Genomic DNA, 16578 nt, shown 5'->3' with positions numbered 1-16578 from the left:
GCAGCTGAGGGGAAGCCCGTCTATTGGAAGGTCCCCACTGCTTTGCTTCTGGAATGTTCCTGATGCGATTAGTCCCCCAACTTGACGGGGAGCCTTGCAGAGCAGAAGTGCTTCGGGCCTCTTTTATTGGACCACATACAACGTCGTGCTTTTGTCATGGTGAACTGAATAATTTTCCTTAATGATAACTTCAATCATTGTCATTCAACATGTGCTTGTGTCTCCAATTTAATTTGCGAAAAGTGAAAGTATTATTATTGTAATAATAAATAATTATTGCAACAACTGTAATAATGAATAATTATTGTATTTGAAACACTCAAAGTTGGGTCCTGCGAAAACTGCTTGTCACCTCCTTCTAAAGCCCATTATTATTGGGTCATTTCTGCCAACGTTTACAACATATCTGACAAGTTCCTATTGGCGCTTTTCTGCTTATTTGGAAGAAATGATTATAAAAAAGGATTCCTATAAATGCAGAATTCATGTATTGACACATTTTAATTTCATTGAAAAATTGTATTTTCCACAACCCAGTGGCCTCAAATAGATCGGATTTCCTGCCCAGCAACTCTGCACGACTCGATTTCCAAATGGGGGGTCACGGGGCATTCTCAGATTGAGAAGGACACGCACTTGAAAGACGGCTGCTACCTACACGGGGAAACACAGGAGATGGAGAAGTTAACAAGAGTCTAGGGAGAGCCAGGCTTTGCGGGGCCTTCTGCAGGGAACCTGGTGTGCGGCCAAGAGCAACACGAGACGGGGTTCCCAAGGACACGAGACCCTCTCAGGGCCGGGGCTGGCTCAGGTCTGACAGCTAATCTTCTGGCCCCAGGTCCTCACTGAGCCATTCTGGGGATGTCCCTGAGCTCACCGATGGCAGAGTATGAAACGGGATACCCCTTTCCTGCCTCAGCGTGCAGTGTGCAAGCCTCTCTCTCGTAAAAACCAAATTTTCATGTGCCAAAGCACACATATTTGAAGGAAATCAACATGGTGACAAAACAGAGAACTGTTTCACCCCCGCCATCATCCTTGTTGCCAGCCTGTCATTTCCGCCTGTGATCAAGGCAAGGCCACCTCATTTCTAGGTCCCCAGCTCATAAGCCATCGAACTTTAGAAAAGTTTAACTCACTTTGAAAACTCACTCCAGGGTGACTGCCCCTGATGCCCGGCCACACATTTCATTTCTGCAACAGCCAAGTAACCATTGCTCTCTTTTCTTTTATCCTCTCCTCATTCTACTTGGTTTTCAGAAGATACACTTAAACTATAAAAATATTTTTTATGTGCTCTATAGCACATACAGTCTTCCCTAGTGCTTCATATCATAAGGAATCTGCCTGCAATGCGGGAGACCTGGGTTTGATCCCTGGGTTGGGAAGATGCCCTGGAGATGGGAATGGCAACCCACTCCAGTATTCTTGCCTGGAGAAATCCATGGACAGAGGAGCCTGGCAGGCTACAGTCCATGAGGTTACAAAGAGCTGGGCACAACTGAGCAACTTTCAGTACACTTCATAGCACATACAGGTGAGCTGTATATTTATATTACTTTACCATCTGAGCCCCAAGGGAAGCTCAAGAATAGTGGAGTGGGTAGCCTATCCCTTCTCTAGCAAATCTTCCCAAACCCAGAAATAAACCGGGTTCTCCTGCATTGCAGGTGGATTCTTTACCAACTGAGCTATTAGGGAAGCCCTTATTTATATTACTTCAGTTCAGTCGCTCAGTTGTGTCCGACTCTTTGCGACGCCATGAACTGCACCACAGGTCTCCTGTCAATCACCAACTCCCGGAGCTTACTCAAACTCATGTCCATTGAGTCCGTGATGCCATCCAACCATCTCATCCTCCGTCTTCCCCTTCTCCTCCCACTTTCAATCAACTGCCAGCATTCTTGCCTGGAGAATTCCTTGAACAGAGGAGCCTGGCAGGCTACAGTCCATGGGGCCACAAAGAGTCAGACATGGCTGAGTGACTAACACTTTCACTTTCAAGATAATAAACACATACACTGTCCTGTCCTTCTCTGGGTCACTCTTAAAAATTTTCCATCTTTGAGCTGCCTTGCCTCTGACTTTCCTTCCATCCTTATCATCCAGTGAAATTAAAAATGCACATTTAACAGGTTCTTTATAATTTCAGAAATGCACATGTTTAAAGTAAAATGGGAAGGTTTGAGAAATACTAATGTGTAGATCTTTGAGAAATGTAAAGGGCTTTCTTAGTGGCTCAGAAGGTAAAGAATCTGCCTACAATGCAGGAGACATGGATTCAATCCCTGGGTTGGGGAGGTCCCCTGGAGAAGGGAATGGCAACCCACTCCAGTATTCTTGCCTGGAGAAATCCTTGAGCAGAGGAGCCTGGCCAGCTACAGCAGTCCATGGGGCCGCGAAGAGTCGGAAATGACTGCGTGACTAACACTTTCACTTTTCAAAGTCAACCAATGTGGAATTTATTTCAAAACTCTTGTTTGTAAAACTGTGATCCGAAACAAACAATAAAATATTATGCTTTGTTTCACTTGGGCTTCTCTATTGGCAAATCTTAAGAAAGCCTCAACTAATAATACAAAATTGACATCGATATGAAATTTATATTGGGCTCTGCATTTCTGAACACATAAATTGACATTTTCCTAGATTTGTGATGTTGGTTCGTATTTTCTTCACCTAAACGAAACACCACTGTTCACTCTCTAATCTTACAGATATTTTTTCCCCCTAAGCTCATAGAAATTTCCCAAGTTCAACATAATACATAGATATTGGAAAGCAAATATGCCTTAAATTTCAAGGTGTAACAAGTAGGTTTGCAAAGTTTTTTCCCAGTAAATGACAGAAAAGAATCAAATATAGAAATTTTGTATAAGTATATTATATATATATATATATATATATATATAAAATCAAGTATAGAAATACTTCTACCAACTTTCTCTCCGGCTCATTCCCCTTCAAAATTATAGTTTTTCAAATAAGAGAAACAAAAATTGTATCACTGAACTTAATGCTCCAAGTTAAAACTAAAATAATTTAAGTACATATTGAAAGTCATTCCTGTTGCCTAAGAAAACACTAGAAAGGACAAGATTTCAGGTGAAGAGCGTCAAATTCCAGCGTTCCCTGTGTCCTTCATTATAAATGATTTGAAGAGCTTTTTCTCCCAAGGAAAGACTGGTGAGCAATGCCTTAGTCTAAATGACAGCAGCCCTGTGGTATCGAGGACGCACATTTCAGCTAATTTGCCGTTCTTAGTATCTTGATCCATGAGATGGGATTTAATAGATGGCTAGAACATCTTTAACATGACATTTACCAAAGAACATGTCAGCAGCATCCTTGGCCTCAAAGAAGACAGAACCTCCAAAATATAAATCAAAGAAAATGTAAGAACATCTTCGAAGAAAAGGATGACAGTGATCCTACTGCACACTTAAAATATTTTTAAATGCCTTAAATAATGATGTACCAACTAAAGATATTTAGCGCTCTGCTAAGACAGGAGGCGATGCAGCAGAATGAGAAAATCTGCAGATTGTGTCCACACCATGTGGGTTCAAGCCGGAGCCCCACCTCACACGGGCTCTTCGGTAATTCTCCTTTTCTCTGATGCTTGTAGAGTCTTCTCAGGTATAAAAAGTGGTGGAGATACTTACGTTTCCAAGTTAACACAGTTGTCATACAAATCTAGATGACACGCATGGATGCTCTTATTAAAGCATCACGTGCTCTACAGATTCAGCTTCCATGACAGAGCAGTAGAGCAGAGGTTTCTACTGGAGCACAAGATTCAACAGAGGTGGTGAACCGAGAGAGGGGCCGAATCCACCTGCACAGTTACAGGTCCAAAAACCAAAGGTAGAATTTTTTAAAATAAACTGTTATTTTGGAGAAGTCTTATGTTTATAGCAAAAAATTCCATAAAACCTGTGTCCAACACATGATACATTTTTTGGAATTCTCTGCCCACATCGTACATGTAAAAGTTGGTGGGTTGAGACTGTGTGAGTGTGAAGTCACTTCAGTCAATTCAGGCCACAACATAATGTGCTGTGCTAAGTTGCTTCAGTTAGACTCTTGGCGACCCTATGGACTGTAGCCCACCTGGCTCCTCTGTCCATGCGATTTTCCAGGCAAGAATACTGGAGTGGGTTGCCAAGGCCTCCTCCAAGGGATCTTCCCAAGCCGGGGATTGAACCTGTGTCTCTCACGTCTCCTGCACTGGCAGCCAGGTTCTTTACCACTAGTGCCACCTGGGAAGCCCCTTCAGAGCTTGAGTTGGAGACTGAGTGTAGATCATGAGTGAAGATGATTTCAGCGTTGAAAGGTGCATTGCATCTCCATCCCAACACAGTGGGACATCCCCTTGATTTTGAATCGAGAACAAACGGCTTCAGCGCAATCACTCAGCAAGCTTGACACGTCTCTTCCGGAGAGCTTGACGTGAGTTACATCTTCCAGAGTTGGGGGCAGACAGTGGGTCTGGGCTGTGTTCCCCTTGGAAAATCTACGGGGCTAGTTCCTTGTGTCAACAGCTACATTAGACTCAGCCTGTGATCCCAAATTTTATTAAAGCAAAACATGTGTAAGTGTTCCCCTTGGATACCGAGAAAGAGTCTCACTAACACCATTTTACACTCTTCCCAACAAGAACTCCTGGAGGGCCTAAGAGACTCCAAGGGAGAAAACCAGGCAAATGAGCAGCGAGAAACCAGGAGCTGAGGGAGGAGTCGGTGCTGGAGGAAATGCATTAGCACATCACTTCAGGGGCAGCTGGAATTCCCCACGGAGACCTCTAGACAACTGGACAACAGCCAAGAGACAGAGTCGGCTTTCACACCTGCCAGCTCCCGACAGCTCACAGCTACGCCAGGACAGTTACCAGTCAAGCAAGAACTTCCCCTGTCTATCTTGGCTTTAGCTCTCTCATCTGAGTTCAACCCTGAGACAGAGAAGTCAAAGGAAGGAAAGCGGTAGAGCAGGGGTGAAAGTGAGGATGGGAAGTAAGAGGGAGGCCGTCCTGACACAGGCCAGAGCAGGAGAGTGCAGGGAGAGGTTTTGGCTCTCTTGATGGCTCTTCATGAGACTGGGTGTTCTTTACTGAATTGAAACTGAATCTGAAAATTAAAAGTTATCCATTTGGCTTGGTAGAATATGTCTGGGCTTCCCTTTGTAGCTCACTGGAAAGAATCCGCCTACCAAGCAGGAGGCGTGGGTTCCATCGCTGGGTCGGGAAGATCCCCTGGAGAAGGTAATGGAAACCCACTCCAGTAGTCTTGCCTGGAGAATCCCAGGAACAGAGGAGCCTGGTGGGCTACAGTTCATGGGGTCAGGAAGAGTCGGACACGACTGAGAGACAGCAACAGAACAAAAACAAAACAACAACAGAACCTGTCCCCTCCTAGGAGGCTATGGCAGGCCTTTAGCAAAAGTCACAAAAGCATAGAGAGCAAAAGGAAGCACTGGCGCTCAGCAGCAGCTTGATGGGTGGTGCTGTTTAAGCTGCAAAAGGCTTGCAACTGCCTGGAGCTCATTTTAAAGCATCACCACCGGGCATCAAGGTTCAAGGCCCAGCAAGCGCTGTCATCTACCATCCTGTGTTCTCAGCGCCTGACTCCTGGCCATCACACACTGCTCTCTCACAACTGCCACTGCTAACCACACCTCTTGAGTCCGCAACCCTAACTACCACGGGACCACAGGGAAGTCCCTATGTGCATTCCGGCTCTTGCTTTCCCACAGGTCAGGCTTCTTCTCAGGGATGTTGGAATCAGCCCAGCCAGTCCACACAAGTTCTGTCCAAGTTCCACCCACAGCTGCTGGCCCTGCCCCTCACCACCTCCCGGTTCCAACCACGATCTTCCCTCAGGTGCTTGCTCCACCTCTTACGACTCTGAAGCTGCTCAAAGAAGAGTGCATTTCTTTGTGGCAAGGAGACACCTTTGGCCTTTCTTACGTTTGAAAGCCATGCATTTGCTAGAGAAAGGGAGACCTAGGAAGTGAATCATTTTAGCTGCTTTAAACATATGAAGAGCTGACAGATGGAAGATTCTTTGGATTTTGTTCTATTTTCAATAAGCGGAGCTATAATTTATGAGTGAAGACAGATTTCAGGTCAAATAACTCTCTGTCATTTAGAGTTCCACACAATGAAGAGAGCAAGCTAAAGTAAAGCAATCATCCCCTCGTACCTAGAGGTTGTTGAGCATAAGGCAAATGACCAAACACCGAGAATACATTATAAGAAAATTTCTGTATCGGGAGGGAATTTAGATTAAATGACTACAAAGTTCATTCCTGTTCTAAGACTACAGGGGGATCAACGCAAACAGTGACTATGATGCCCTCTGTCCAGTTATTCATTTCTTCCACAAAACAGGTAAAATATGCATCGTGTGTGGCACTAAAGCACAAAGGCAGAAAAGCTCCAGGCCCTGCCTCGGGCACGGAGCCCTGTCGCGGACGGGAGTAGAGGGAGCCCAGTTAACAGAGGCTTGGATATTTTCGATCACACTCCGTTCATTTTATGGTCACACGTATATACCATCTGTACTATATCTGTTTATTCAAACCCAGGAAATGACAACCACTCCAGTATTACTGCCTTGGAAATTCTATGGACAGAAAAGCCTGGTAGGTGGAAGTCCACAGGGGCCCAGAGTCAGACATGACTGAGTGACTGAGCACACACACACATATTCAGTAAGAAAGAGAAAAAGTAAAAAATAGTTTTTTGCATAGTTTTAGGAGATTATGAAGGAAAACGCTTATTTGTCCATGAGATGATGCTTTTAGAAAATGGAGATGTCTGATTATTTTAACTGTAGGTGATTTCCTAGGCAGTAGGTCAGGGGATGTTTATTAAGATAGCCTTGAAAATTAAGATGAAATTCCCAATGCACAACTGAAGATGTAAAAGAAAATTCCAAAACATTTTGACGATAGAAATCCAGCTCATGAAACTAGCTGGGAGAACTCTTGGTTTACTCATACTAACAAGAGACTGCAGGGTTATAGCAGAGCTCAGAGTGTTGAGTGGCCCTTGTGGGGCTCAGGCTGAGGACTCTAACTTCCTCAGTGTTATGCCTCCCCGATGCTGAGAAAGACTGAGGGCAAGAGGAGAAGGAGACGACAGAGGAAGAGATGGTTGGATGGCATCACTTGACTCAGTGGACATGAATTTGAGCAAAGTCCGGGGAGATGGTGAAGGACAGGGAGGCCTGGCGTGGTGCAGACCATGGGGTTACAGAGAGTTGGACTCAGCTTATTGAATGAACAACAAAGCCTCCAACAAACAAGTAGACCCAACGAGTCACATAAAGATGGTCATAATCCACGAGAGCCACCCCTTTAATTTCACGATTTCCTGTTTCCCACATGAGCCAATGCTCTTCTGTTTTCTCCTCACTAACGGACAATATATGTGTTTCACTTTTTATCCAATTCTCAAATCTTCATTTCCGCCTTAGGAAATGTAGCCTGATAAATTTGACTCTTTTCAGGAAAAAGCTGCAGAGAAAGGCCAGACTCTCCCTCAGTTGCAGACAGGAAAACAAATGTAACTCAGTATGGCTGCTTTCCACAAGACTCTAAACTCTGCTTCCCCAGATTTCTAATTCTCAGGTTGGCTCCTCTCTCACTGTGGACCCAAGTGAAGTCAATTAACCTCTCCATTTCTCATCTGGCTTCAGCGATACATTTATGCAGGTAGCCTGATATTCCCAGATGGACGACAGTATGCCTGCATAAGCACCAATGTTTCTGGAAAATAACTGCAAAAAAAACCAAACTGCAGTCATGATCTGCACTGTCTTGCCTAATTCTGTAGGTTTCTCAATGTGACTTTCTGCCCCCTCACATTTTATTAGTACCAGGTAATATGGTCATTCTTTATAATGTATCGACCAAGAATCTGCTGTGGAGTATGACAGAGCTACTAAATTCTATTTATCTTTCCCCAATGAGGTTTTAGAGCCATTTTCTTCTTAAGCAAAGAACAAATAAATTAACCCACTGCCCTAAAGATCTATTTTTTTTTCTTTCCATAATTCTTAGTAAAGCTTCTAAGTGGTCAAATGGATAATATATCAGTTTCATTCTGTAGGAAACCAGGGAGCTACATTTATGAGCAGAAACAACCCCTGAAACAGCAGAAGCATTTCACACTCAAAAACAAGTTCAGGGCTGGCCAAACCCCCTTAGTGCAGCCACAGTGATGCAGAGTATATGCCAATAAAATGTAAACTCTGGAGAAGTCAATGGCACCCCACTCCAGTACTCTTGCCTGGAAAATCCCATGGACCTCCGGAGGAGCCTGGTAGGCTGGAGTCCACGGGGTCGCTAAGAGTCGTACATGACTGAGCGACTTCACTTTCACTTTTCACTTTCCTGCATTGGAGAAGGAAATGGCAACCCACTCCAGTGTTCTTGCCTGGAGAATCTCAGGGACGGGGGAGCCTGATGGGCTGCCGTCTCGGGTCGCACAGAGTCGGACACGACTGAAGCGACTTAACAGCAGCAGCAGCATATGGCCAGGTTATAAACAATGAGATGTAAGGGGAAGCCTGCAAAGAGGCTTCTTAAAAGTATCACTGTTATTATTTCCTTTTATAAATAAATGAGACAGGCTTGGCTACTCCCCACTGTCCTGCTGGCCTGAAGACTCAATATTATGATGCCTGGTTCTGTGATGTAAGGGTCATAGACATTAAAGGTACCAGCAAACCATCAGTGTTAAGATGACCCAAGTCCTTCCGGAGTAAGCCTCTGATGAACCTGTTTTCCATCACTGAACAGCACTGTTAACCAGTAAACAAAGCCACCCTGTTTTAGAACATGTTACATTTAACTGCAACTTACAGTGAAATCATAAAGTATACAACAAAATTTCTTTAAAGAAATCTTATCTCTTCCTTTATGTTTCATGAATGTACTTAGTTTGTGATTTTTGCCAAATACTCTCTATGTTCTCTATGTAGTCCCGCAAATACTTCTAATTGTTTTAAAGCTATCATCCTAGTTCAGTTCTATTCAGTCACTCAGTCGTGTCCGACTTTTTGCGACCCCATGAACCAGAGCACACCAGGCCTCCCTGTGCATCACCAACTCCCAGAGTTCACCCAAACACATGTCCATCAAGTTCGTGATGCCATCCAATCATCTCATCCTCTGTCGTCCCCTTCTCCTCCTGCCTTGTCTTTCCCAACATCAGGGGCTTTTCAAATGAGTCAGCTCTTCACATCAGGTGGCCAAAATATTGGAGTTTCAGATTTAACATCAGTCCTTCCAATGAACACCCAGGACTGGTCTCCTTCAGAATGGACTGGTTGGATCTCCTTGCAGTCCAAGGGACTCTCAAGAGTGTTCTCCAACACCACAGTTCAAAAGCATCAATTCTTCTGCGCTCAGCTTTCTTTATAGTCCTACTCTCACATCCATACATTACTACTGGGAAAAAAAAAAAAAAAAAAAGCATAGCCTTGACTAGCACACCTTTATTGACAAAGTAATGTCTCTGCTTTTTAATATGCTGTCTAAGTTGGTCATAACTTTCCTTCCAAGGAGTAAGCGTGTTTTGATTTCATGGCTGCAATCACCATCTGCAGTGATTTTGGAGCCCAAAAAAATAAAGTCAGCCACTGTTTCCACTGTTTCCCCATCTATTTCCCATGAAGTGATGGGACCAGATGCCATGATCTTTCGTTTTCTGAATGTTGAGCTTCAAGCCAACCTTTTCACTCTCCTCTTTCACTTTCATCAAGAGGCTCTTTTGTTCTTCTTCACTTTCTGCCATAAGGGTGGTGTCATCTGCATGTCTGAGGTTACTGATATTTCTCCCAGCAATCTTCATTCCAATTTGTGATTCATCCAGCCCAGCATTTCTCATGATGTACTCTGCATATAAATTAAATAAGCAGGTAACAATATACAGCCTTGACATACTCCTTCCCCAATTTGGAACCAGTCTGTTGTTCCATGTCCAGTTCTAACTGTTGCTTCTTGATCTGAATACAGATTTCTCAAGAGGCAGGTCTGGTGGTCTGGTATTTCCATCCCTTTAAGAATTTTCCACAGTTTTCTGTGATCCACACAAAGTCTTTGGCATAGTCAATAAAGCAGAAGTAGATATTTTTCTGGAACTCTTAATTTTTCGATGATCCAATGGATGTTGGCTATTTGATCTCTGTCTTTTCTAAATCCAGCTTGAACATTGTTTGGTCCCAGGAAACCTTTGAGAGCTTGAGCTAAGAGCCGCATCTGACTGTATACATATATATAACTTCCTTCTTTACGGGAAGGCTCACTCTTCCCCACCAACACTTATACTTTAAATACAGGACAGACGGTACAAGGAACCATGCCTGCTGATATTCTAACCTTGAATTTGGCAGGAATCCTGGAGAAAGGGAGAGAGAAAAGCATCTTTCCTTCTCTTCATCCTGCTTCTTTTTCCAACATGCATTTCTTCTATAATTTCTAGTTAATTCTAAAAATAGTGTATAATCTACACATCTTGGAAAATCTTATTTTTCCTGTCACTTTTCTAGATTTAAAAAAAAACAGGCTTCAAGCATATGATATACTCGTCATTTGATTTTTTGCATTTCCTATCTACTGAAGGAAACAGTATGTCATAGGTTATTTTTAAATCATTAATTTTGTTATTCATTATCACAATCAGAAATGTATACACATGGACAAAGTGACCTCCCTCTGTGTTCAACCCGATGTTATTTCTGTGTGGACGTACCTGGACCATCTTTGAACAGGCGACTGAAAATTGGCTTCCTGCCGCGTCTTTCCAATCAGTCATTGCTCACTGTTTTCCAGCGAGTGTTCATTTTTCTAAAGGCTATTTCAGTTAATGGAAACCCTGCTCAAGGTCACCATAAATTAGAGAAGATCATTTGATTTGGAGACAGGAGAAAACTTGGAGTTTCTGTAAGGTGATTCTCAAGCTATCCTCAAGGTCAGGGCAAAGCTTCAGACCACAGTTTCCCCATCCTAACATCGTGATGGAAATGACTGTTCATTTTTCTTGTTAATTTATTATGAGTTTCACATTAAATATGAAACATTTCAACAATTCAACCTTAGAGTATTACCTATGAGAGACAGCTCATTATTTTGCATTCAACACTTAAATATTGTGAAGAAATGTTGGAATTATTAATAAATCGCTGATGGCTCAGATGGAAAAGATTTTGCCTGAAATGCAGGAGATCCAAGTTCGATCCCTCGGTTGGGGAAGATCCCCTGGAGAAGGGAATGGCTACCCACTCCGCTATTTTTGCCTGGAAAATTCCATGGACAGAGGAGCCTGGCAGACTACAGTTCATGGGGTCTGAAAGAGTCAGACATGACTGAGCAATTAACACTATCACTTTACCAACAATAAGCAAAAATCATTAGGAGGGTCCTATTAAGACTCATGAAAAGCATGGAGCTTATTCCAAACTGAAATCTTTTCACCAGTTTTGTGTTTTTTTTTAAACTACATAAAAAAAAAAAAAAAATAACCCAAGTGGCCAAGTAGATTTTTTCTCCATGTGTATAAAAAGCTGCTTGCAGCGGCTCAGGTAAACCACACTCTGCTCCCTAACTAGTCAGCTACATGAGATTCTATTTCTTCTATAATTTTCTTTTCCTGACCAGATAAAACTGTGTAAGTTGCAGATCTTTATAAAGTTTGGAAGAATAAAACCTAACGCTTGTCTATCCTTTGCTTAGAAACCCTTCCTTTTAGTGAGTTCAGCACCTGCTAAATCATTGCCAAGACTTAACTTGTAGACCACCTGCCAGTGTGTTCAGTCAGCTGCTCCAGAGAGATACTGTTTGAAGCTATTACTAAGTGTATATATTTTATTTTTTTTATTAAAGGATAAAATTGCTTTACAGAATTTTGCTGTATACTGTCCAACCTCAACATGAATCAGCCTCCCTTTTGAACCTCCCTCCCATCTCTCTCCCCATCCCAACCCTCTAGGTTGATACAGAGCCCCTGTTTGAGTTTCTTGAGCCATACAGCAAATTCCCGTTGGCTATCGATTTTACACATGGTATTGTAAGTTTCCATGTTACTCCCTCCATGCATCTCGCCCTCTCCTCCCCTCTCCCCGTGTCCATAAGTCTATTCTCTGTCTGTTTCTGCATTACTGACCTATAAATCTATTCTTCAGCACAATTTTTCTAGATTCCGCATATGCAAGTTAGAATACGACATTTTTGTTTTAATAAAAAAGTAAAGGAAATGCTATTCATTTGCTGGGAACCAGCTCTGTGTATTGTGCATGATTAGTCACTCAGCCCGGAGAAGGCAATGGCACCCCACTCCAGTACTCTTGCCTAGAAAATCCCATGGACAGAGGAGCCTGGTAGTGTGCAGTCCATGGGGTCACTAAGAGTCGGATACGACTGTCTTCACTTTCACTTTTCACTTTCATGCATTGGAGAAGGAAATGGCAACCCACTACAGTATTCTTGCCTGGAGAATCCCAGGGACCAGGGAACCTGGTGGGCTGCCGTCTATGGGGTCGCACAGAGTCGGACACGACTGAACTGACTTAGCAGCAGCAGCAGCAGCAGCAGCAGCAGCAGCAGCCGCTCAGCCGTGTTCGACACTGCAACCCCATGAACTATAGCTCGCCAGCCTCCTCTGTCCATGGGATTCGCCAGGCCAGAATTCTGGAGTGAGTTGCCATGCCCTCCTCCAGGGGATCTTCTCAACCCAGGGATCAAACCCAGGTCTCCCACATTGCAGGCAGATTCTTTACCAGCTGACCCATCTGGGAAGCCCAGGTACCAGTTATACTACATCTAAGAACTGTACTAAAACTCTGGATTAAATAAAGGATCTTTGATTCCATTTTCTTTAAATCCCTAGCCATATTTTTAATAAGAGCATTTCTGAATGATATTTAAAATATGAGGGAAATAGTTGTATAATAGGCATTTATTAGTGGGTCTGTATAGCATGCAATCTATCCTTAAAAAAAAAAAAAAGGGAGGGCTTTGGAGAAAAACACAGAAAATAATTTTCACTCATGGCACCAACATTTGTTAACCATGTAATTTTGGACTCATTACTTAATTTCATGGAGTCACTTTCTTAAAAACCTTGGATAATGATACCTTCTTCTCAGGTCTGTGATAAGAATTAGAGAAAAATACAGGTGGCTCGCAAAGAGTAGGACACGACTGAAGTGGTTTAGCACACACGTACAAACACCAGCATATAAATGGAAGGAAGGCAATAAATTGTGGCAAAACAATCATACTTGCTGTGATTAATATAATTATAAAAAGGCAAACAGAATTTCTAAAGGTTGTGGATCTACCGAACCAGTGTGTGAAAGTTCAAATACAGATGCCACACGCGGGGGGCCACACACCACGTGAGATGTTGGTTAGGTCCCCTTGTTGGGGATCCAAACTGACCAGTTATCTGATCGTATGAGGCTTACAGACTCTTGGAACATAGACAGATAGATGGTGGCATGGAATGTAGGACAAAAATGTAATGATACCTGTAATAATGCAGTTGAAGTTTTGGCATGTCAGGAGAGGAAATGATGAGAGTTGACATAAAGAGGAAGTAGGGAAGTGCCTAGGACCAGAATCCAGCAGCCCAGCTCCAAAGTCATTGTTGCAAGCTCACATCTTGCTCCCTCTGAGCCACACCTTACTTTAATCCAGCACTCACCACAGGCCAGGCTCTGATCAGCACCTAATATCCACCTACCACTTAACCCCTACAGCTCTCTACTTTGGTACATTTAGACAGTGGTTGCAGGTTGCTTCTTGCTCTTTTGCTTTATCTTTCCCCACCAATGAAAAATATGTTTAAACGAGTTTCACATAAAATTTTACCCCTGTGGTTTCTCTTGACTCAGTACGAGCTTGGGTGGCCCTCCCCTCCCGCCACTACCACTGCTAACCGCTGGCAGGAGCAGCCTCCTGTAGGTGGGCCCTGACTCTCCCAACTTCTGCGGTTCTCACCCCGGCCCACTGCCTGCGTCTGACTTAGTTTTTACTTCACCTGTCTGAGGACCGAAGCTATTTGGGCACATGACCCTCAGGTCAGCAGGTCTGTGTGGTAAAGAGGAGGAGACTGCAGAGCTTAGATGGTGAGCTCACCCTACTTGGTTCAGCCCCTCGTCCACCAGGTGTAAGTTCCCATTTTCTGAATCTCCTTAAGCCTCATTTTACTCAAATCTAAAGTAGGGTTACTAACAGTGCTTAACTCAGAGTGTTATGAAATAATTAAATAAGATGCTGCCTGAAAAGAATTAAGCTTACAATTCAGTAATGATTTTTTATTGCTGTCTTTTATTAAGAGCCATTGGAAGCTGAGGCAATCAGGACCGGAGTCCAGATGAGAGGCACAGAAGAGGCTGTGGATTGCACTTGGAAATTTGTAGCCCAGGAGAGAACCAACTTTAGAGCAGCCCATTTCCCAGACAGAAGTACTGTCCAGTGACACCCAGAAAAAGGTGTACTCCAGTGGGTGCAGACAATCCCAGGCATCCTTCATGGATCTGTCTCCCTGAGTGGATCCCCCTGTGGAGCTGAAATGCTGTATCATGATGGAGCTTTGAATTACATTTGTGAGTAATTCCATTTTTGCAGGCTTGCGTTAGCAAGCCACGATTTCCTGATTAATAAGTACACCCTTCAGGTTCTTTCACAGTGCTCCTTTACCACCTGTCTGCCAAGACACCACAGTAATCTAGACCCTCAGCTATCAACCCTATATATATAGTTGAATAATCAACCTCTTTGCCTGCAGTCTGTCACCATACTCAGTCCCAGTGATAAACATCTCCAGTGATAAGAAACAGTCTTAAAACATCCCTTTACGCATGGCCTCTGTGACGCTTTGCCTTCATCCCTTAGCCTGCAGAACAAAATCTAAAGGCACTAGCCATCACTGGGGCCTGACGGGTAAGCAGTGCAGCTCTGCACGACAGCCCCGTCGCCTGCAGAGTTCTTTGTGCTCTGGCGCGTCCTGGGCTCTGTCTCAGCACTAAGCTGATCAGAATGTCCTTCAATCTCTTAAAGACATCAGCATCCACATTATTTTAGCCAAATTTTACACTGTTATCATGCTGAGGCCCTGAACACTGTGCCAGTGTTTTTGTATCAGAGGTTGACCAGCAAACCTTTTCTCTAAAGGGCCAGAGAGAAAACACATCTGGGTGTGTAGGCCATGCAGTCCATGTCGACACTGCTCAACCCTGATCCAGGGCACAAGAACACTGGTACAGACAATATGCACAGACATGGGAGGAGCCACGTGTCAAAACTTTATGATGACACTGGAATGTAAATTTCATGTCATGATCCATGGGTCATGCAATTTCATTCTTTTAAGTTTCCCAACCACTTAAAACCATACAAAACACTCTCAGCTTGGGGACTGTACAAAACAAGCAGAGGCCACAGTGCAGCGTGATTTCCAACCATATTTTATATGCATACTGGTCCTGGATCCACAACTCCCTTTTCATTTTTTTATTGAGGTATGACTTACCTCAAGTGTGCCAACTTTAAATAAATACTGTAGTAAATTTTGACATCAGCATACAACCATGTTCATATCACACAGGTCCAGATATGAAATGTTCCCAGGATCTTCAAAGGTATCCTTCCTGCCTGCTTCTGTAAGATACGCCCAATCAGCCTCTATATTTCCTGAATGGAGATCCATCCAGTCCATCCTAAAGGAAATCAGTCCTGAATATTCATTGGAAGGACTGATGCTGAAGCTGAAACTCCAATACTTGGCCACCTGATGCGAGGAAATGACTCACTGGAAAGACCCTGACGCTGGGAAAGATTGAAGGCGGGAGGAGAAGGGGAAGAAAGAGAATGAGATGGTTGGATGGCCTCCCTGACATGATGGACATGAGTTTGGGTAAACTCTAGGAGGTGGCGATGGACAGGGAGGCCTGGTGTGCTGCAGTCCATGGGGTCGCAGAGAGTCGGACACGGCTGAGCGACTGAACTGAACTGAACTGATATTTCCTGTCAATAGGCCTGGATTAAAGAAATGGGGGTACTGACGCCATCCTACCCAAACTTTTACAGAGCTGTGTATTTTTAAATGAAACTTCAGATACCGTTAATCATTACAAGCACATGGAAGGCAAATTTCCGGTGATGGGTGATATCTGATGAGAAACCCTGAAAGGCAATCTAGGAATACACATTCCTTTTTCCGGGCAGGCTGCCCATGCCGCATCTCCTTACCTGGGCCAAGGTGAGTGTTGCTTGTTGGCAGGTGCTGCAACGCACCCTGAGCTTTCCCGGCTGCACTCCTTGACACGGGCCTTTGCAGTAGACATAAAAGCTGTTGTAGGTCGGTCTACCTGCTGGGAAAACAGGCAGAGAGAGCAGCCAGTCAATGCGGATCCACACTGAGACTTAACTCCTCCTGAACATTTGGAAACATTAGTAGAATAAATGTTACAATGAAGATCCAACAATTAAAATTTAGAAAATGCAGTTCTTTGCTCAAAAGAGTGAAACATTTTTCCTTCTTCTTGGAAAAATGAGCCCTGTGACTTA

The 16578-nt window shown here is 43.6% G+C and overlaps 1 protein-coding gene across 8 annotated transcripts in view; it reads right to left on the bottom strand.

The window, feature by feature from the left end:
• The window catches only part of PRKN (parkin RBR E3 ubiquitin protein ligase), a 1206600-nt gene that overhangs the window by 761287 nt on the left and 428735 nt on the right, over positions 1-16578 (bottom strand). For 7 of the 8 annotated variants that reach the window (XM_044924574.2, XM_044924575.2, XM_044924576.2 and 4 more), the window contains one exon: positions 16261-16382. In XM_044924574.2, the coding sequence (XP_044780509.2) occupies positions 16261-16382 (122 nt within the window). The remainder of the gene's footprint in view (positions 1-16260; positions 16383-16578) is intronic. The other variant, XM_044924573.2, reaches the window with a different exon arrangement.

The sequence above is a fragment of the Bubalus bubalis genome, chromosome 10, assembly GCF_019923935.1.
Source record: "Bubalus bubalis isolate 160015118507 breed Murrah chromosome 10, NDDB_SH_1, whole genome shotgun sequence".
Taxonomy (NCBI): domain Eukaryota; kingdom Metazoa; phylum Chordata; class Mammalia; order Artiodactyla; family Bovidae; genus Bubalus; species Bubalus bubalis.
The sequence above is the reverse complement of the archived record's forward strand: the minus strand, read 5'-3'. Positions and strand labels throughout refer to the sequence as shown.